At 50.2% G+C, this 22,980-nt stretch overlaps 1 protein-coding gene across 3 annotated transcripts in view; it reads left to right on the forward strand.

Annotated features, from left to right (window-relative positions):
• ESRRB (estrogen related receptor beta) overlaps positions 1-22,323 on the forward strand; it is a 190,271-nt gene extending 167,948 nt beyond the window's left edge. For all 3 annotated transcript variants that reach the window (XM_015144175.3, XM_077941539.1, XM_077941540.1), the window contains exons 4-7: positions 1,776-1,886; positions 2,357-2,518; positions 11,492-11,761; positions 18,727-22,323. In XM_015144175.3, coding sequence (XP_014999661.1) covers positions 1,776-1,886; positions 2,357-2,518; positions 11,492-11,761; positions 18,727-18,971 — 788 coding nt within the window. In that variant the 3' untranslated portion in view covers positions 18,972-22,323. The remainder of the gene's footprint in view (positions 1-1,775; positions 1,887-2,356; positions 2,519-11,491; positions 11,762-18,726) is intronic.
• Positions 22,324-22,980: the final 657 nt, after the last annotated feature.

Genomic DNA, 22,980 nt, shown 5'->3' on the forward strand with positions numbered 1-22,980 from the left:
GGTTGTGGGGTTGAAAAAGACATTGCTGACAAAAATGTGGAGTTATAGGCTCACTCAGTGACCTCACAGCATTCTTGCCCTCCAGCGGGGGATGTGACCTGGAGTCCTGAACTGAAAACACCTGGGGCAGCAGAGGGGTGGGGGGTAGTGTCCTCAGCACCCCGAAAGCCCTTTAGGGCAATGTGCACTTAAAGGAATTTTCTCCACTCATTCAGTAAACAAAGTAATTTTGCTTTCAGTTGCTCTAGGAAACTTCCTCCTTCCCAGGGACTTAAATTTAGTAGCTGTACATCCTAATAAAGAAACAGCCAGAAAATAGCCCCAGGCATGAATGGGCTCTAAATCATCATTCCACTAAGTAACCATTGTTCAGGCTTCCCCTTGCCTCTCCTGGAGAAAGGCCTGAATCGGGGGACTGGCAGCCAACCCTCTGGGGCTGAAGGACGGACAAGGCTGGGACAGGGATGAAGATTCTGTTTATTCTGCTCCCGATCTAGGAAGCACCAGAGTTTATTAGAAAAGGGAAAGACAGGGCCCTGAAGGTCAACTGTGAGGGGCTCTGTGAGGGTGATACTCACCGCCTTTGGGGAAAAGAACAGAAGTTGAACCTGGCCTGTCACAGCAGAGGCTGAGGTGGCAACCAGCTTGCTTCTCTGAGGACTCTGGTCTCCGTGTCTGATTTCTTGTGTGTTTCAGTCAAGGCCCATTTCATGGTCAGGAAAAGGGAGCTGTTCTGTGAGCTCGAGGCAGGGACTCCAAGAAGGCACATTGTCTGAGGCTGGCCTGGAAGAGCCACAGCAAGAAAGCAGAAGTGGCTTCCAGGTTCCACAGGGCCCCAGCACCATGCTTGGGGCACCTGCTCTCTGGTGCTTTTGTGCGGTTCATACTTTGTAACCAATTTGTTGGGATTCATCCTTGCAGGCCAGGCCACATCAGTGGGTAGACAGTCTGAGCTGTGTGCCCACCTGAGGCCCTGTGCCTTTGATCTGCTGGTAGGGGCTTGAAATGGTACCAATGTGTCTGTCCAGGCAGCAGGAGCTGTGGGTGAGGCAGACTTCTGGAAGGCAAGTTGGATACAGTGACAATGACAGTTCTCTCCAGGGTAAACTCTCACTCCTGGAAGTGGGTGTCAACGTGGAGTAGCCACGGCTGCTTTTGAACCTACTTTCAAGATATTTCCAGGCACGGATTTTCCAGTCCAGAGGTGGCCAGTCCAACTGTTGCATTCCCAGCCCCTGGGGACTTGTGTAAAGACAGACTCTAGAGCATTATGCTAGAACCTCAGAGAGTGGGATCTAGAAATTGACTTTGGTAATGAGTGCCTCCTCAGATGCTTCTTATGTGGAAAATGTGAAAACCCCTGAAGTGCCTGTGAATGACTGGGATTCCTTTCTTTTGTTGGCAAGTTAACTTAACCCTCCCTGGATTCAAAGCAGATCTAACATAATGTGACTTTTTCCGCCAGCACTTGGTAGAGTGTCTTTGTTGAGATAAGGAGAACCAAGGGCTGAGGGTTGCTTGAGATGGATTTCAGAAGGATGCTGAATCCAGAGAGACAGGACCAGGCCTGGGGCAACTGGGATGCGCCATTACTGTTAGACAATTATTTTAGGATTGTCCAGCCACCTGACCTGAGGCTGGCCATGGGGCAGCTGTCAGAGGTCATCTGAGCATGGCCCTGAAGGACCCAGCCAGTGCTGAAATTCCAAAGTCAGTGCTTCTACCCTGGTGATGTTGAACAACTCCTGAGATCTTTTCCCTTTGCTCCCCAATAGGTGTGCGCCTTGATCGAGTGCGTGGAGGCCGCCAGAAATACAAGCGACGGCTGGACTCAGAGAGCAGCCCGTACCTGAGCTTACAAATTTCTCCACCTGCTAAAAAGCCATGTGAGTGTCAGTCCCTGTCCTTTTTGCCAGATCATCTCTGTACCTGGAACATCAGGCATCCCTTAGGGAAACGTCATCTTCCCACCACTGGGTCATGAGACAATATGGATCTTGGGGGGGTGACATCAGTGCCTGGCACATTTAGAATGTGACTCCAATTGAAGCATGGTCCTGACAAGCCACAGGCCCCAATGTCCAGAACATGCTCCCCTTGCCACCCACCCAAGGTTGCTCTGCAGGTTCCTCCTGGAGAATTCATCAGGCAACTTCCCTTGGAGGGATATTTCTCAATATCCCAGATCACTGCTATCATCAACTTCATGGAGCCAGAACAGGAGGGGAGATTACAGCCACTTTGACCTTCCTGGGGCTCTTAGGAACCCGACTTTGCTTCCTGACCCATCTGAGCCTCCACCCCGGCCCCTTTCCTCTTTTCCCAGCGTTTACCTTTCCTTCTTTGGTTGTTGCAGTGACCAAGATTGTCTCATACCTACTGGTGGCCGAGCCAGACAAGCTCTACGCCATGCCTCCCCCCGGTATGCCTGAGGGGGACATCAAGGCCCTGACCACTCTCTGTGACCTGGCAGACCGAGAGCTTGTGGTCATCATTGGCTGGGCCAAGCACATCCCAGGTGAGCATGTGGGACCAGGGGAGAGTGTGGCCAGGGACACTCAGCCAGCATCCCCGCAGCCTACCCAATGGCTATGCTTCTGATGCCCAGATCCTGGACCCCAGAAGGCCTGTGAAATCCTGGCAGGCCTGTTTCTCTGAGCTCCTCTTCTCTCCTTGTAGCATTGAAGAGGAACAGATAGTTAGAAGGCCCAGTGAGGCTTATACACTGCTGCAGACTCTTCAGAATTAGTTATCATTCAAGGTGGGGCCATGTTTGAATCTACAATTAGTGTAATATTCGAAGAAAAAGTTCCTTGAGCCCTTAAAGGGCAAAGAGTAGGGTTTTCCTGTAGACCTTATTGGAACAATGCCGGAAAACAACAGAAGAAAGACTGACTCTCTCTTCCTATTGGAGGCAGCAGAATGGAGCAGTGAAGAGCATGGGCTTGGGAATCAGATTGGGATTCCAATTCTGGGTCCGCAGCTTACTAGCTGAGTAACCCTAGAGGCCACCTGACCTCTCTGTCAAATGGGAATACAAGAGTCCCCCACTTTGTGAGCTTTGATGTGAGCATGAAATGAGATCCTGTGTTTCGTGGAGCGTTCGGCACAGTGTCTGGCATGTGCTGGCATCGGTTGCATGCCCACTATTGCCATTCGTCTGTTCTCTAAGGGAGGCCTGTCTCTGGGTTGGCTTCTGAGATTTTAAGGGCCTTTCTGGTGCGGAAAGTGTGTGTTACATGTTTCAGGCTGTGTGGACTTCTCTTCGCTGGGTGTGGACCCAAACCCTGCTTTCAGCCTCTCTAGGTCTGGGCAGATGGCAGGAGCTTTTTTATTTTTGTAGACACCAACACCCATGTATTCTACATTACATACATATTGGGGGCCTTTCTCTGTGCAGTTTATTCCTCAACTCCTTTAAGACTCTAAAATGTTGACTCAGAGTGTGGTAGAAACTCCTTTTATCTTTCTGGTGATGCCTCACCGTGAACATGGGACAAGTCAGCTTCCTGTCTGTAGATCTGTGTTTCATTTGTTGTGGCTCTGAAAGGTGAATACAGCATGCAGATGATACAGCAAAGGTGTCCTAGACTTTGGATACCAAGGCCCACAGTTGTTTTTTTGTTTGTTTTTTGAGAGAGTCTTGCCCTGTTGCCCAGGCTGGAGTGCAATGGCGTGATCTTGGCTCACTGCAACCTTCGCCTCCCAGGTTCAAGTGATTCTCGGTTCTCAGCCTCCCGAGTAGCTGGCATTACAGGCGCCCGCCACCACGCCCAGCTAATTTTTTTGTATTTTTAGTAGAGACAGGGTTTTGCCATGTTGGCCAAGCTGGTCTCAAACTCCTGACCTCAAGTGATCTGCCCACCTCGGCCTCCCAAAGTGCTGGGATTATAGGCGTGAGCCACCATGCCTGGCCCAAGGCCCACAGTTGATTGAGGGAATAAAAAAAGTCCTTCCGTGTGAGACCTTGCATGCCCAAGTTAAAGGACAGGGACGCACAAAGATATCAGATGGCCCAGAGACTCTGCTGGCAGGGACTGCCCGGTGGCCCCTGGGCATTCTGACCAGGGATCTGGGCTGGTACGCCCTTACTAAGGAGCTCAACCTCTCGGGGATTATATACTCAGTAGTTTTTGAATCTGCCCAGTGCTGGTTCAGCACAGATGTGGGGTCAGGCCACTGCTTAAGACACTTCAGCCTGGATTGCTCCACTAACCCAGGGCCAAATTGGGTACAGGTACCCCTGTCCCCACCCCCACACTCCTGTTCTAGGTTGAACAGATCCTGCATCCTAGCAATGGCTCAAGAGTGGCGCCTGGCGGTCCCCTGGGTCAATGCTTTGTTCTTCCACAACCCTACCCCTGCAACACCATGGAGGAAGTAGATAGGACAAGGAGACCATGTCTCCCCTGCACTCATTTTTCCCTGTGCCTTTCCACCTCCAGCTCTATCTCCCATCTGTGCCCAACCAAGATAGCAGGGCTAGAGCAGAGTGGGTGCTAAAGCCATAGACTTTTGAATCAGGCAGCCTGGGCTTTCATCTCAGCTCTGTCCTTACTGGCCTTGTGCAACATACTGAATTTTTCAGAGCTTCAGTGTCCTTGTCTGTAAAGTGGGAATCACAATAGAGCCCCTCACGGGATTGCCGTGAGGATGTAGCGCACTTAGTGTGTACGAATGGCAGAGACGCTTACCAGGGCTGTTGTAGTTGCTAATAGTAATAAAAGCCTCCTTTCATGGCTTCATTTATCCTTGTCCAAAGCTGAATTCTTTTTGGTAAAAAAAATAAAATGAAATAAAAACAGGGGCTCAGTTGTCCATCTTAAATGCTAATTTGCCTATTTTGCATAAATCTGCATGCTGAATTCTTTGCCTCCTGACCTTCCAGTGTTTAAGGTAAAATTAATTAGTGAAGTCTCCTGCCACTGCATGAAAACCTCATACTGGCCGGGCACAGTGGCTCATGCCTGCAATCCCAGCACTTTGGGAGGCCAAGGCAGACAGATCACAAGGTCAGGAGATCGAGACCATCCTGACTAACACGGTGAAACCCCGTCTCTACTAAAAATAGAACAACTAGCCAGGCATGGTGGTGGGCGCCTGTAGTCCCAGCTACTCAGGAGGCTGAGGCAGGAGAATGGCATGAACCCAGGAGGTGGAGCTTGCAGTGAGACGAGATCGCACCCCTGTATTCCAGCCTCGGAGACAGAGCGAGACTCTGTCTCAAAAAAAAAAAAAAAAAAAAAAAGAAAGAAATAAAGAAAGAAAAGAAAACCTCCTACTAAAGGCAATGACACAATCAAGTTCCCGATTTTTTTTTTTTTTTTTTTTTTTTGAGATGGAGTCTCTGCTCTCTTGCCCAGACTGGAGTGCAGTGGTACATTCTCAGCTCACTGCAATCTCCACCTCCTAGGTTCAAGCGATTCTCTTGCCTCAGCCTCCCGAGTAGCTGGGACTACAGGCACGTGCCACCACACCTGGCTAATTTTTTTTTTTCTATTTTTAGTAGTGATGGGGTTTCACCATGTTGGCCAGGCTGGTCTCAAACTCCTGACCTCAAGGGATCCACTTGCCTCAGCCTCCCAAAGTGCTGGGATTATAGGCGTGAGCCACCGTACCTGGCCAGGTGCCTGATATTTTTAAACTAATCAACTTTATCCCATCTCAGATTAGATGGAAAATGCATCTGACAGTCTCCCTAGCCCTGAGAGAGAGAGAGAGAGAGAGAGAGAGAGAGAGAGAGAAATAGCTGGTTGAGTAGGGAGGATACAAGCTGGAGCCCATCTTTGGGCCTGTGTTGGCTTCTGTCCATTCTGGTGCCTGCACAGACAGAAAGAGGGGGACTGGCCACTCCAGGCTGCTCAGGAGTAAAGCTCTGAAGAATTTAGGCCACTGTCCTTAAACACAAGGTACCACATCTCATGCTTCAGTGTCTTCTAGCCTGGCACACAGAGGGCATTGCACACTTAGCTTTGCATGCACATATTGAGAAGTCACTATACATGAGGTCCCCTGATAGGAATTGTGGCTGAGACAAGGAATTAATTTTGCCCCAAGGATCCCATTTGGAACAAGGCTGACTTCCAGGGGGAACTTGGTTCACTCAGAATCTCAGCCATTGTTCAAGTCAGTCTGACATTATCCTACCCCAAATGCAGGTTTTTTACCTTGAGTTGAATGTTCCAAGTATTGGGTTCTCCATAGGGCAAGCCCAAGTCTTTAGAGTGTCCACCTCTTATTCCATGAGATCAAGAGCTAGCAGCCTTTAATAGGCAGTGGGGAATCACTTGATGAATTGCAGCCTCCTTCAAATGACCCAAGCCTGCCATCCTGCCTCCCTGGGCAGCCTCATGCCTGTGCCGGCCAGGAGAGCCTGCCCAGGGAGTCTCCACCACCCTGCCCTGCCCAGGTTCCCATGTGCAGGGCATCCCCAGAGGCCTCCTCACAAAAGTCCCTCAGCTGCGCTGCTCCCAGGTAGCCCCCGTCTGGCTCAATGAAATATGAGCTGCCGAGTGACAGCAGCTGTGTCTGAAGTGGCCCCAGATCCTATAATTACATCTCCCTTTATTACCTCTGCTAATGGCCCTCCAGGTCGACAGAAACGATCATAAATTAACAGATTATGAACTCCACTTGCCACAAATTATGTGCTTTTTTTTTTTTCCTTCTTCAATTCTAGGAGCTTTTGATGCCAAATCACAGATGGGGGGATGGGGAGCTTGGGGAGAGCCTGAATGTTATTAGATGAGTTGGTGCAGATAAAACAATTTTCCTGGGGCAGCGGAGCTCCAAGTGGGAGCCCAGGGAGCCAGGAGCTCTGGGCAGGCCCGAGAGCCTCAAGGGGGCAGTGCCGCCTGCAGTGAGCCTGGCACAGGGACACCCCTGCACTCCCAGGGGCACAGGCCACCCCCAGACCATCCTGGTAGCCTCTTCGGGGGCCTCTTGGTCCCAGAGTTACTAATAACTTGAGCATGAGACCCAGCCCAGCTGAGGGAGGCAGGGGTGGAAGGCGCTTTACTGAAGGGCAGGGAGGAGTGCCTGGGCTCCCTCTGGATTTTAAATAAAAGAATTTGTGGTTCTAGTAAAGACGTCAGATGGGACAGATGGGTCAAAATTAAGAGTTCCAAATTCCCCATCCTACGCTTCCTTCCGGGAATTTCCTGGGCAGATACAACCACTGTGTGGGGTGTGTGTGTGGGTGGGGCGTGTGTATGTCCCTCAGTCCATGGGCTTATACCCTAACACTACTTTACACCTGCTTTTTCCATTTAATTATACAAAATAATAGCACTTACCTGTGCTAAGCAAGGTTCTAAGTATTCCACGTGTCAGCTCATTTAATCTGAACAACCCCATGAGGTGAGTGCTGTTATTATTCCCATTTTACAGAAGAGGAAACTGAGGCACTGAGCGGCAGCGTAAGCAGCAGTTAGGAATCTGATCTCTGTGCTCATACGATGACACCCTTTTTGCCCCCTTGGGTATCGTTTCACGTCCACACAGAGTTCTACCTTATTTGGCACATTCGTTTAATTAAAAATTACATTTATATAATAATCACATGTATTACATTAGTTACCTTCTTTTTTTTCTATTTTGAATAATTTCAAGCAGTGATCTAATACCCTTTTACATTTATCTTTATGTCTTTATTCATATTTTTCTTTCTAGGAGAAATTTCTTTTTTTTTTTTTCTTTTTGAGCCAGGATCTCGCTTTGTCATCCAGGCTGGAATGCAGTGGCGTGATCTTGGCTTACTGGAGTTTTGACCACGTGGGTTCAAGCGATCCTCCCGCCGTAGCCTCCCGAGTAGCTGAGATCACAGGCATGCACCACTGTGTCCGGCTAATTTTTAAATTATTTGTAGAGATGGGGTTTCGCCGTGTTGCCCAGGCCGGCCTTACACTCCTGGGCTCACGTGATCCTCCCACCTTGGCCCCCAAAGTTTGGGATTACAGGCGTGAGCCACTGTGCCTGGCCACTAGGAGAAATTTCTAGTGGTAGAATTGCTAGGTTGAAGGGAGCATGCCTTTTATTTTATTTTTAATTTAATTATATTTATGACTTACTTTTATTTTTAAGCATCTTAATCACTGACAGGGTTCAGAAGCCAAATGTAGACACAAATGTATATAACAGAAGTCTCACCTCTCCCTGTCCCCTCCCCTCCAACCTCCTGGAAGTCACCATTTTTTCTTTCTCAATTTTCCTTCTGGTGTTTCTTTTTGCAAATATTAGAAAATATTTGAACTATTTCAGATGTTAAAAGATATCAAATATCTCCCCCTCCCTTCCTTGCACAAAATGAAGAAGGCTGTATTACCATTCAGCGCTTTGGAGTATACATTTAGATTATCAAAGCTATTTTCAGGGCTTTTTGAAAATGTTCAGGGAGGAAGAGCGCAATCAGGGACTGAGTCCAGAACTCAAAGCAGCCTAGCAGAGGTTTGGGAACAGGCCTCCCGGGTACATCCTCCCATGGCAGCACAGAACCTTCCAAGTCCGGACTCCCTCCCACCACTGAAGGGCAGAGCCTGACTCCTACAAGACAGGCAAAGGCAGCTAGCCCTGAATCTGGGTCCAAAGATCTTAGAGTGTCTAACCAAGTACCGTGGGCACATTTTCTTGTCTCCTGGGAGTCGAAGCCCATGGCATTTGTCCATCCTCTCTCTCCTTTTAGCTGCAAAGGTTTGTCAGGCAGCTTCTTTGCTGTGCTTAGCCGTGGGGGTAGGGGAAGGAAGAGCTCAGTGTCTGTGCATCCTGGGAACTCAGAGCTGGGATGGGCCAACCAGGGGCACCTGGGCATGTGCCTCATCAAAGGTGCCCTCACCACCCCACTGGAGAGCTCAGCCCTCAAGGCTCCCCTTCCACAAAGCCTTCCCTAGACTCTTGTTTGGACCACCTTCCCCAGTTACACGCTCTCAGAGCCCTGCATTTGCTGTAGCTCTTCTCATATTCTAACTTTGTGCTGATTTGTACCCCTTGGTGTGTGTCTTCCCCTTCACTGTAAGCCCTTGAAGGCAGGGAGCAGTTCTGGACTGAGCACACCATTCTGTCCCCGGTGCCTAGCACAGGCCTGGCACTTAGTAGGTGCTCAGTAAGTTTTTGCTGAATGTCTCAAAGGGCAGGAAAGCATTCTAGTAACATCCTAATGATTGTACCTGCATGATTCACTGCACAGGGGACTTTTCCCCTGCGTTTCCAGAAGCCTAGTCCTTACCTCATCTTCTCTCTCTGCCACCTTCCAATTCAGCTGTCTGCTAATTTTGCTCCTGCCCTCCTCTATCTCCCCTCCAGTCTGTCTGCTTTTAGACCCCCTCCCCAGAGCTGTCCAACACTCCCCCCACACACTCTCCCGTGCTGGCTGATTGGTATCTGTTAATTAATGTTGCCCAAGGCCTCTCTCCTACTCAGAGACCTGATAAGGGAAATTGGATGTCCATTTCTATCTATCTTTTATTACCTCCCAGCTCCCCCGGCCACCACAGGCAGCCACACCCCCTCTCCCATGCAGGGAATCTGGACAACCCCACAAACACACACACACACACACACACACACACACACACACACCCTGACCCTCTGTCACAGCCTCTCCCCTGAGAAGGTGCATCAATCAAAGCTCGCCTGTGTCGGTCGGTGTAATCACTCCTGCTCTTTGGTTGATCACCCACGGATTCTGTTAGCCGGTGGTGATCTGAGCCGTCAGTCTTGGGCACCGTGATAATTCACTTGGAGAATGCTCACAGAGTAAGGGTGGCCTGCCAAGTTGGGGGCCTTCAGCTCCAGGAGTGCCCCCTAAGGTTCAACTGCCATGCCTTGTGTGGAAGCCAGGGAAGAAGTGGCATTTGAAGACAGAGGACAGCAGATGGATGGAGTAGACCACACAAGCCAAAGAGCTGGGTGATCCAGAAGCTCAGGACCACCCAGACCTCCAGACAAGTCCAGAGAGGAGAAGTGAGTGATGCCAATGCTGTGCCAACAACTACAATAATATTAATAGTAACAACAGCCACAGCCATTCCAGCACCCTGGCGTGTTGAGTGCTGATGGCGCCGGGAGAGGTGCCCAGCACTTTACATGCATCTCCTCTCTTCACCCCCACAGCACCCCACATCAGAAAGTGGCTTCCAGCCAGGGATGGGGTCTAAGTCAGCAAATGAAGTAGAAAGTCCTTCCTAGGCAAAACTAACCCTGAAAAAAATCCCTTCATGTCCGTTACCCATAGTGCATGGTGCAACAATTCTTTGAATAAATCCAGCATGTCCATGTTAGAACCAATCACTGAGTTTCTGTTTGGATCTCCAGTGAAGTTACTGCCTTGTGTTTGGTGGTTAAGATGTTTGAAAATCAGCTGACTTATTTATTTACTTACTCTGTCTTACTCTCCTATAAATCAAGATGTTAATTGACTTTGCCTAATTTAAGTGCGTGTATAATGCAATTCCAGTATATTATCATTGTTTTGCAGATGAGGACTCTCATCTCATCATTAGTAATAATAGCTCGGTAAATACTTAGTTTGTTCTGGAATCATCGTCTCAATTAGACCTCACAGCAACTCTCTGAAGTAGACCCTACTAAAAAACCATTTCCTAAATGAGGAAAGTAAGGTTTGGAGAAGTTGCATGGTTTTCACAAGGTCAGCCTACAGCTAGTAAATGGGAGTCAGCGTTCAACCCAGGCAATACCCAGAGCTCACTGGACAAGACAGTGTCGCAATTCTGGAGCCTTCTCCGTGCCCAGCTTCATTTTCACTGTGGAATCAGCCTCCTCAGTAGCAGGGAGCGGGGAACTCCCATGATTCCAAGCTCCCAGAACAGGACTGCTGGGTCATCGTGAAGCAGAGAATGATGGCCCAGGAAGGGGTGCTCTGACTCTGGGAGGACAGGCTGTCCTGTGAGAAAGTGCCCCTGACCCCGGGGACTCTTGATCTCTTAGCAGCCCCAGGCTGTGGTCGCTGGGGCCTTCCCCTGTGGCTTTGAACAGCTGTGTCCTCATTCTTGGTAAGGCCTGTGGGTTTCTGCACAGCTGAGGCTGCATCAAGGATCAGGTGTCATTTTCAAACACGAAAGCCTCGTCTGGTTTGAGCAGAGAGTGGGCCCTGGAAACTCCCCAGAGTGGCCGAGAGCTCGTAATGCTGCTCTCGTATGTACTCAGTCACTCCTCTAACTACAAATGCATTGAATGAATCAAAAAGCCTCTACAGACATTTGGAAAATACCATAGAACTAACAATAATAATGATAGCAACAACTGTCAACATTGACTGAGTTCTTATTTCAGTCTTTTCCGTGAATTCCAAGTCTGACACATTCCCCAAGGGGAGGACAGTGAGTCTTACACCACACAAGGAAGGCCGGGGGACAGGAACCAAGGGTGCCAGAGACACAGCCACACCCTACAACCTCTTCCCCCTAGCGAGCCCCAGGGAGGCTCCTGGTCTGCCCTTCTGACCTGCCACTGCCCTCTGTGTCCCCTCTTCCCGCAGGCTTCTCCAACCTCTCCCTGGGGGACCAGATGAGCCTGCTGCAAAGTGCCTGGATGGAGATCCTCATCCTGGGCATCGTGTACCGCTCGCTGCCCTATGACGACAAGCTGGTGTATGCTGAGGACTACATCATGGATGAGGAGCACTCCCGCCTCGCGGGGCTGCTGGAGCTCTACCGGGCCATCCTGCAGCTGGTGCGCAGGTACAAGAAGCTCAAGGTGGAAAAGGAGGAGTTTGTGACGCTCAAGGCCCTGGCCCTCGCCAACTCCGGTAAGGGCGGCAGCGGGGCCTGGAGGGGGAGATTATGGGGGTCTGCATAGGCCTAGTGAGCCCATCTCTGGGGCCTGTGGGCAGGACTGGCTGCCTTGGATAGAGATGAAAAGAAAACACTGAAATTTTTATCACCGAAGATTGTCCGAGAGGTGGCTTGCAGATAAAAAGTTGGTGATGAAGGCTGGCACTGGCTGAGCATTTCCTAAGCCTCAGACATCCAGACTGGCACACTGGCTAAGGACATGGGTTCTGAGGCCACATTGCTAAGGAGCAAATCCCATGTCTACCATTTGGGCAGGTTGCTTCACTCTGTGCCTCAGTTTCTTCATCAGTAAAAGGAAGGCAGCAAACAGTCCCTACTCTACAAGGCTATTGACAGGATTTCTTTATACATAATTATATTGCTTGCAACATGCTTGGCACATAAAAAGCACTCAATTATTTATTTGTTTATTATAGACAAGGTCTTGTTCTGTTGCCCAGGTAGGAGTGCTGTGGCTTGATCCTAGTTCACTGCAGTCTCAAACTTTTGGCTCAAGTCATCCTCCCACCTCAGCCTCCTGAGTAGCTGGGACTACAGGCATGTGCCATTACTCCAGCTAATTCTTATTTCTATTTTTTATTGAGATGGGGGTCTCACTATGTTGCCCAGGCTGGTCCCAAACTCCTGGACTCAAGCAATCCTCTCACCTCAGCCTCCCAAAGTGTTGGCACTACAGGTATGAGCCACCACGCTCAGTGTCAACTTATTAAATTAGCTAGGAGTTTATTGAATTCTTACAAACAATCTGAGAGTAAAATTCTTATTGTTGCAACCCCATTTTACAGATGTGGAAACCGAGACCTGGAAAAGTAAAGAAAATCACCCAGGGTCACACAGTTAAAAAGTGTCAGAGTTAAGAGTCAAACCAAGATCCTCTGATTCCAAAATCAACCTGAACCTATACCCCATTCCTTGAATCTTTCAGTCAAATTGCTTGAACACAGGAGGATAAAACCTTCCCAACTGAGTGGTTTAAGCTGGAGTTACAGAGGAGGACTCACTCCATTTCATTAGCATCCACCAGCTTCTGGCTAGATTATCTGAGGAGAAAGGCAGGCACTGGGGAATGCCAGTGAATGAACTTGAATGGAACCATTATCTGCACTGAGAGAGCTTCCACACTATTCAGGGAATGGTGCTGGGTGCCAGGGGCTGCAGGAGAAGGATAAATACAGGGTACCCTCCCTAAAGAGAGCACATGTCAGGAATCACACACATGATTCTGCTGCAGAGCAGTGTGTGGCTGAGTTAACCGTCCAGGTCTGGGTCAGATAGACCCAAATTCAAATTCTGTCTCTGACACTTCCTAGCAGTATTACCTTGGGCAACTCAGTGTTCTTGTGTGTTCAGTGGGGATATTCTGAGCACCTCTTCCAAGTGCTTCTTTTTTTTTTTTTTTTTTTTTTTTTTTTTTTTTTTTTTTGAGACAGAGTCTCGCTCTGTCACCCAGGCTGGAGTGCAACGATACAATCTCGGCTCACTGCAACCTCTGCCTCCCGGGTTCAAGCGATTCTTGTGCCTCAGCCTTCTGAGTAGCTGGAACTACATGCAGGCACCACCACATCCAGCTAATTTTTGTATTTTTAGTAGAGACAGGGTTTCACTATATTGCCCAGGTGGTCTCAAACTCCTGGCCTCAAACGATCCACCCGCCTTGGCAGATGTGAGCCACCACGCCCATCCCCAAGTGCTTTTGTGAGTATTAAAGATCGACTGACAATAAAGCACTCAGCCCGGTGCCTGGCCTAGAGGAAATGTTCAATAAATATTAAATATTATCATTATTATTAATGACAGAGGACCCAAAGTGTTATTAGCATATGGAAGAGGGAGAACTGGCTCCCAGATGTAGACAGTACACACAGGGTAACCAACTGGTTTGCTCAATACTGTCCTGCTTTAACTGAAAGTCCCATATCCCAGGAAACTTGTCAGTCCCTGGCAAAATGGGACAGTTGGTTGCCCTAGCACATGGCTTCGTGGCGCATGCAGGGGGTGCTGTTGATGACCCACTTGGATCCCTTTTACTGGGTTAGTGCATCCATCCCCCAGCTGCTAACAGCTCATAGGTACCCCTTTGCAGGGCCTGCCCTCCTCTGCCTTGCCCAGAGGGTTATGTGGCCCTTTCCTTGGCACCACCAGGCAGTGGTGGACCCACATGGGGACAAAAGTCCAGATCAGAGCCCTGCATGGGCTCAGGCTAAGCCAAGGTCCCATCTTTGCCTTGCTTTCTCCTTCTCTGTGCTTCCTGCCTCTCCACTTCCTTTCTCCTGAACACATGCCCTCCAAAATGTCTCTATCTAAACCCCTGCCTCAGGCTCTGCTCCCAGGGAACCTGATCTAATACAGAAAAGGATGTCACTTTTTTAGTTCAAATCTTTTATTAATAATAAATGAGTGCAAAATAATAATAAAAATTTTACATACGCCCACAGAGAATATTTACACATTGAATTCCAAAATTGTAGTGCATTCTTTGTTAGAGAATCCTAATGCTGTTTTCTTAAAGTATAGTTTTAGATTTACAGAATAACTTTTTTTTTTTTTTTTTTAAGACAATCTTGCTCTTGTTGCCCAGGTTGGAGTGCAGTGGTGCAATCTCCGCCCACTGCAACCTCTGCCTCCTGGGTTCAAGCGATTCTCCTGCCTCAGCCTCCTGAGTAGCTGGGATTACAGGAACCTGCCACCACGCCTGGCTAATTTTTGTAATTTTAGGAGAGACACAGTTTCATCATGTTGGCCAGATTTATCTCAAACTCCTAACCTTAGGTGATCCACCTGCCTTGGCCTCCCAAAGTGCTGGGACTACAGACGTAAGCCACCACACCCGGCCAATTTGCAGAATAATTGAGCAGATAGTACATAAAGTTCCAGACACCCACTCCATCCAAGTCCTCCTTCCCCAGTAGTTTCCTCAATTATTAATATCTTGCATTAATGCAGTAATGTGTTACAAATAGTGACCCAATATTGACATATTATTAAGTAAAGCCCAAATTTCCATCAGGGTTCACTCTTTGTGTTGTATTGTTCTTTTTTTTTTTCTTTAAGATGGAGTTTCGCTTTTGTTGCCCTGGCCGGAGTGCAATGGTGTGTTCTCGGCTCACCGCAACCTCTGTCTCCTGAGTTCAAACCATTCTCCTGCCTCAGCCTCCCGAGTAGCACGTGCCACCATGCATGGCTAATTTTTATATTTTTAGTAGAGACGGGGTTTCTCCATGTTGGTCAGGCTGGTCTCAAACTCCCGACCTCAGGTGATCCATCTGCCTCAGCCTCCCAAAGTGCTGGGATTACAGGCATGAGTCACTGCACCCAGCCGACTGTGTTGTAGTGTTCTATAGGTTTTGACAAATGCATAATAACATGTTTCTACAATAACGTATCATACAGAATAGCATCACGGTCCTGTGCTTCACCTACACAGAGGGGAGCATTTGAACCAGGCATTGCTGAGGGTTTGGGGGTTCCAACGGGTGGAGGAGGAGCAAAAGCAGTTAAAGCAGAGGAAGCAAGGTGCATGAAGCCAGGTATAGGAAGGCTGGCCAGGCTTTAGAGCTCAAGTCCTCTATTCTGGGCTCTCCTTACTTACACCAGACACAGAGCTCAATCTTGGCTGTGTTGGGAGAGGCAAATAAAGAGGTGGTGTCTCCTCCACTCTTACTTGGTCCTCAGTACTGGACCACACCACACCAGCTTTCAGCTGCTCTTCTGTTGATCTCACATGGACCTGCACACATACACATATGCACATGTATACATACAAACACATGCACATGCCTAGACACCCACACGTACACACACGTGAACACATGTGCATGCACGTACCCACATATGCACCCACATACATGTGTATACACACATACACACACACCCCCACCTGAGGACCTGTGGTGGTTTGTCGATATGAGTCCATCAGGAGCTTCTGTTGGCATCAGACTTTGCCTGAGTGTACTTTGTCATATGGTATGAGGTTTCAGGTCTCCGGACTTCTTGCCCCAGTGACACGTAGAGAGCCATCCTGCAGCTGGTGCACAGGATGAGAAGCTGGAGGTGGAGGAGGAGTCTGTGATGTTCAGGGCCTTGGCTGACCCCCAAGAGTTGACAGACATTGCTTATTCCAGAGAGCCGCAGGCCTTGATGACGGGAATGCTTCCTTCCCAGCACGGAGGGATTTAGCATAAGGCCCTGTGGCTACCAAGCAGATACTCAGAAAGCAGGCTGGCTAGTGTTGTTTTTTTTTTTAAGTAATGGTTTTCCCGCCTAGGCGACAGAGTGAGACCCTTTCTCAGAAACAAATAAATAAATAAAATAAAGTAATGATTTAAAGGAGTGCTTGCCAAAGTACCTGTGATGAAGGACCCATTCTTAGGTGTTTCAAAATGTTCAATCCATTATGGATAGATCATTTTGTAAAGTACAACAGAAATAAATTATTAGAAAAATGAAATTAAAAACCAGATGTATAAAACATGAGTCAAATTTTTACATTTTTACATATAACAGACATAAATATAAATCATCCTTCCAAAGTGCTGTAAAGTTTCTAAATGCTTACTCTCAGTTTCTTATCACAGACCAGTAACATCCAGAGGGCAGGCAGGAGCCAGTCTGTGTACCACACTTTGAGCAGGCTGGGTTTAAAGCGTGTACTTCAGAGTCAGTGAGACCTGGGTTCAAGTGCTGCCTCTGCCACCTGCTGGCTGAGTGTCTGGCAACCTGACCTTTGAAAGCCTCAGTTTCCTCATCTGTGAAATGGGGAGAACAGCAGCTCATTGTGAAGAACGTGCAGTGACGCACATAAGGCCGTGGGCACCGTGCTTGGCACAGATCCCTCCTAGCTCACTGTGTTTCTGTTGGGCTCTGCGGGGCATAGTGAGTGGCCTGGGGAAGAGGAGCCAGTTGGAGGTAGCCCCTGCTTCCAAGGGAGATAAGACATCAACTCGGATGTGGCAGAAAGAGCCAGTGATTCCTGGCATAAGAGAGGATCATGAAAAGGGCTCAAGGAGGAAAGAGTAAATTGTTTTCAGCTGGGGAGGCAGATGCTGAGTGAGGTCTTAAAGCAAGAGATGATTCGGTAGGATGGGAAGAGGGAGGGTAAACTTCTGTAGTGGGGCCATTGGCTCCAGGCGGGAAATGGGGAAAGAACAGGCCAGTTTGGGGGAGAGACTAGAAAAGCAGGCTGGGCTCAGACCAGAAGCTCAAGGGCTGTGAAGGGATTGGATTGTGATGGGGTCAGTACAGGGAGACAGGAAGCGTTGTACCAAAGTGACCCTCCCCAGCCTTGATGGAGAAAGATCACCCAGGCACAATAGAGAAAATGTGTTGGCTGGAGAAGGGATGGGTCCAGGAGACAATTGAGGTGTCCTAGCAGCAGCCGCCAGGGCCACCATGGGTGCCACTGCTGAGGCTGAGTGCACGGGATGATTCAGGTGTGGGTCCAGTAGCTCAGGGGGCTGACGCTGGGCAGAAGTGCCCAAGCACATCAGAGGCAGACTGTGACCCCACACCACGGCCCCCTTGGAGCCTGCTGGCTGCCGTTTACCCCACATCCCAGCCATCCCCAAAGCTCCCTGACAGCAGGAAAAATTCATAGCCATTGATTTTGTAATTAACAGTTTATCAATGCCATCAATACAGACCTGCTGATGGATTGCAAAGAAATTAATCTTGCAATGTTATTTTATTTCATTTTTGGTCGAAGGCAGCTGCCAATTTTGGCCTCCTTGGGGAGAGTGGGGGGAGGATGGAGAGGGCGGGGAGAGGGAGCTGGCAAGAGACAGGAGCCCAGATGGCAGGGCCCAGCCATGTTAGGTACCCACTCTGTAAGTGGCCGAGAGTGTAGGAATGGGGCCTTGCTTCGTCTCCCACCTGATGACGAAGGAGTGCTTACTGCCTTGGTAGCAGGGAGCAGAAAAATGTGGAGGAGGCTTGGATGTGGAGCCAGTGAAGACCCAGCCCTGCAAGGACACTCACCCCAGCCTGAGTCCCCACAGGAATAACACTACCTGACACTGATTAGGTGCTAACCAAGCTCTGGGTAATGTGCTGCTTCAGTCACCCTCACCGCAACCCTGAGTCCTCACTCCCGTGTTTTTCAGCCGGCTCAGACCCAGCTGTCACGTGGCCATCAGCAGGTGCCTCCCTGCTATGCTGGGATATAGGTAAATTTTGTTTGAACCCCTAGGTCATGGCCTAAGTTCAAAACCTTTCCCAAGATTTTAGAGAACTCCCAACAGCTCCCTCCATCACCGTGCCCCATGCTGCCACCACGGGGCACCCTGACACGGAGCTCAGCCCCTATATCTGTGCCTGTATTCTGTGTCCTATAGACAGAATTTTGTCAGGTTAGCGATTGCACTGAAGACTTGGGGAGCTGGTGCCTGGCAGCGGCAGCTGCAGTGGTTGTCATAGTGTTAGCCGTGATGGGGCTAGGGGCGGTGGTAAGGGTGATACTGCTACCAGGGCACTGACTTGTGACAAGTTCTGTTATAAACCCTTGACCTGTTTAACTCCTTTAAGCCCTTGAGGTAGGCATGGCTATTATCCCATTTTACAAGTGAGGAAAATGAGGCACAGAGAGGTTAATAACTTGCCTAAAGTCACACAGCCTGCAAGTAAGGTACACAGGATTTCAACAGTCTGGCTCCAGTGTCTCTGCTGCCACCCCCTGGTGACCTCTTGAGAAATGTCCTCTGTAGATGCCAGTCTCTCCCTGGGTTTGAGCCCCAGCTCTGTCATTAGCTTCTGTGACCTCCGACTGGCAGTTAACCTCTCTGAGCCTCAGATTGGCTCTCTGTGAAGTGAGGGTTCTGAAGATACCCCTGCCTGCCTCCATGCTGCCACCTGGACCCCGAGATGACACCCATGCCAGGCAGCACTCCCCGGCCAAGCCTGCTAATGCTCGTCCTTGTGCCTGCAGATTCCATGTACATCGAGGATCTGGAGGCCGTCCAGAAGCTGCAGGACCTGCTGCACGAGGCACTGCAGGACTACGAGCTGAGCCAGCGCCACGAGGAGCCCCGGAGGACGGGCAAGCTGCTGCTGACACTGCCCCTGCTGCGGCAGACGGCCGCCAAGGCCGTGCAGCACTTCTATAGCGTCAAACTGCAGGGCAAAGTGCCCATGCACAAACTCTTCCTGGAGATGCTGGAGGCCAAGGTCTGATGGCCCTGCACACGGACCAATACCCACCTACAGACGGACAAATGGACAGACCGAGGTGGAGACCTCCACAGCCACCAGCCTCCACCTTCAACCCCTGTATCATGGCTCTGAGCTGTCCCAGAGGCAGGGGTTTCTCACCTCCTGGCTGTGTGCAGATTCTCGGGTGCAGTGGGGCGGGGGACGGGGATTGGGGGGCAGGGGTGCGGGGCTCATCTGTAACTGGCTTTTTCTTTGGTATGTCTTTCCTTCTCCATGGGCGGTGCGGAGGCCTGGGCCAGGGCTGACTCCCTTCGGGAGTGGAGACCACTGGAGCAAGTGCCCCCTCCCCTCCACCGAGCCACCAAGAGGCAGCGTGTGCATTTCCGAACTCCCTTGCCTCCTCCTCGCTCCGCGGCCTGGGTGGGCAGTGCTCAGGCTGGGTACCACCCGGATGTTTTCCTTCTGCAGAGGGCAGGTGTGCAAGGGACAGCAGCATCTTTCTTCCAGAGGCCCTGCCTGCTCTGAGATTCTCTGGGGCCCCTCAAGAGGCCCCATACCTTCCACAGTTCCCACTCAGCTTTCAGCCAGGGCGGACCCACAGGAGAGCAGCAGCTACAGCTCACGTGCTTCCTGGGCACCCCACCCCTCGGGGCCTAGCCCCCTGCCTGTCACCCACCGTGCCAGTGTCCACCTGTCCTCTTCCTCTTCTTCTCCTCCCCTGGGAGTCCCATGCTAATTCCTGACCCTACCTCAGAGCTCACTCACCCAGTGGGTTCAGCCAGCCACGGTGACTCCAGGGCCTGTAGACAGGAACGTGCTGGCACAGAGAAAAGCGGGGACCATATCATCCTCCCCAGAACCCTCTCCTGCTTCCTGCCTTCCCCCTCTCCCTGAAGGGCAGGTCCAGGCCAGGTGAGCCTGTGAGAAGCTCAGGAGCCTGGCTCCATCTGAGAGCACTCCCGGGGGGGGGAGGATCAGGGCAGGATGGGCAGAGGCCCAGACCCATCTTTACCAAGCACAGAAAGGCCCAGCAGCTGAGTAAGTAGGCAGGGGAGCCCTAAAGAGAGGAAGCTCAGCGGGGTAGCCTGCCTCATCCTTCCTGGCTTCCCTTCCCTGCACTCAGCATCATACCGCAGGGCTGGTGTGCCAGTGCCACAGGAGGGGTGCCCTCACACCACCCTTGCACCACCAGAGGTTTGGTGTAGCTCCCCTGGGCACTGTGAGCACGCCAGCTCTCTGGCAGGACGCCTGCAGTCCCCCTGGCTGTGCCGGGTGACCAACCATCCTGGGATGTTTCTTTGTCCCAGGAAACTCCTGCACTCCAGGCACATTGGGACAGTGGGTCACCGTATTTCTGTGGACGGCCATGAAAGTTTTCACTCATTCAAGGGGCAGCCCTGAACACCCATTTGTGCTCACATGTTGGCTAAGGGCAGCTTAGAGGATCTCCCAAGGATGAAAGAGTATCAAGCCATGATGGAAAATGCCCCTTCCGGATCAGCTGCCTTCACAAGCAGGAATCAGAGCAACCCCCCGGGGATCCCCAGTCAATGCCCTTCTAGTCCACCCCCCTCACCGAGAGAGGCAGGCAGATCTCACCTGGCACTAGGACACCAGGAGGCCAGGTGCCTTTCTGCAGCTTTTCCACAGAAGCCCTGGTCCTGCCTCCCTGGTTCTACCCCAGGAACCTCCCAGCCTGGGCTTCCGGGCTCGGACGTGCTGAGGTCATCCCAGACAGGAGGAATGGCTGAAATCCACAAACCGCAGAGCAGCTCTCTGATGGTGTCCCACACAGAAAATGTTAAGGATTCCAAGAGTCCTCCCAGACCAGTGGTGTGTCCCCCACAGCTCTGCTTGCCTTTGGGGAATCAGGTCTGAGTCACTTGATGAGTAGGTACTGGAGCCATTACCCAGGATGCTGCATGCCTGGCCCTCCATGCAGCCCATCTTCCCTCATTTGGGTGGAGGCACACATTTGGGGCAAAGGCCCCTTCCCAGCATCAAGGAACACCAGCTACAAACCAAGTCTAGCACAGTGTTTAGAGGCTCTGCCCCGAGGTTCTGCTCCGGGGAAACCTTCACAGTAGAGACCTTGGGGTGTGCACTTTGGGGGTCCCTCAGTCTCTTACTGTGCTGTGTCCTTGCAGCGGGGCCAAGGTGGCACCCTGTTCTGTCACTTCCTGCTCAAGCTGGAGGACCCAGGCGGCAGGGCATCATGCCCAGCTGGCATCTGCTGTCCGTCTTTTCTAGGGAAAGCATTTCTGGCTCACCATGTAACATCTGGCTTGGAGCGTGTTGGTGTTCTGCACACTGCCTCACTGGACCTAGTGTTGCTGCGAGCGGCCTCACTTCAGAGCCCCTTTAGCAGAGTGGGGCGGAAGTCCTGTTGGTTGGTGTCCATGAGGTGGAAGCTGCTTTTATACGTAAACCTCAGATCACAACAGGAAACGTGTCAGTAACAACGGAACTCCATCCAATGGGAAAGTTCCTGGCACTGAAAGGGTCCATTGGACACTCAGAAAAGAAGTTTAGGGGCCAACTTCTTACCTGGAAGCCTGGCCAGATGAGAACCCTCTCCGGGGGACAGGACTGACGTAGTGGAAGGTGGTGAAGTGAGGAGAGTTTAGGGGACCCTTCCTCCAATGGAACAGATCTCAAGTTTACCCCAAACCTGCCATTTCTGGAAAATCTGTAAAGAGGAAACAGCCCGTCTCAGTTGTACTCTCATGATACAGGTAATTTGAAATGAACCAAGAAATAAAACATAAAAATCCAACCATGGAGAAGGTGGTATGGCTGGGTTTTGTTTGGTCCCCTTGTCCTCATACATTCTAAAGTTTCCAGACTGGCTTTGTCACTTTGTGAACTCATCATGTGTGAAACCCAATCTTTGCATATAGGGAGCTTCCTCGGGCCACACTTTAAGAACCAAGTAAGAGACTCTCAAGACTCCAGCAGAGTCGGGAGGCCATGGCAGAGCCTTAGAGGAGCTGGAACCTGCACCCACCTGTGTCGGGGGCCCCCTTTCCCCATAGACTCCGCCCTCCCTCTGTGCAGATGGAAGTGGCAGGGGAGGGTGACCAGCTTGTGACAAGAAGACCGAAGGGTCCAGAGTCCATGCTCATGGAACAGCACCAAAGAAAAGCACTATGTGGAAAGATTGTTTTATTTTCTAATAATGATAATATGACTGGAATGGCTTCTTAAGATGTATATATTTTTTAAAATGGCAGTTCCCCATTGCAGCATCACCTACTTGTACGTCTTTCGGCCTCTGTATATGTTCTCCCAGAGATCCCCATGTAAATCAAATGCCCTAGGATTCTTCCATCCTGGTCCCATGTATCTGGAATCTAATAAATAAGGAAAGGAACTATTGAGTTTCTTCACACATTGTCTTTCTGGGCTGACTGTCCCCTGGACAGCATTGCCTTCGGGTCTCAGGCCGAGGCTAGGAGAGGCCGTTGGAAGAGGCAACCCAGCCGCAGTGTTCCCTGGGGAGTCCCATGGTGTCATTTTAAAAGCATGTTCATCAGCAAAGCTCAGGAATGCAACTGGAGAAGTATGCTGCAGGTCTGAGAAGTTCCCTGTTGCTTTTATGCTTTTAATATCAATGGCAAGGCAATCATTAATGCCAGAGAAACGAGATATCAGATATATGTAAATGAAAACCAATTCATTGCCTTAGGATTTGGAATTGCAACTGTGACACACACAACACTGATAGCACAGCCCACGTGTTATTCCAGGACACACACAGGACCAGTGAGAAGCAGAGGGGAGGGCCTGAAAGAGATCAAAGAAGACATTTCAAGATGCCTTTTGTTGCAAGTAAAAGACACTCTAGCTTATACCAGCTTACTGGATTTATATGTGAGTGCAAAGGTGGGGTAGGCATCAGGCAGGGTTTGATCCAGAGGTTCACAAAGTAAATAGAGTTATGGTTCAACTTTTCTGATTCCCCCTGTTCTTCTGTGTGTTTGTTTCATCCTTATGCTGGCCTCTTTCCTGGTAGCAAGAAGGCTGCCAG

The sequence above is a fragment of the Macaca mulatta genome, chromosome 7, assembly GCF_049350105.2.
Source record: "Macaca mulatta isolate MMU2019108-1 chromosome 7, T2T-MMU8v2.0, whole genome shotgun sequence".
Lineage (NCBI taxonomy): Eukaryota > Metazoa > Chordata > Mammalia > Primates > Cercopithecidae > Macaca > Macaca mulatta.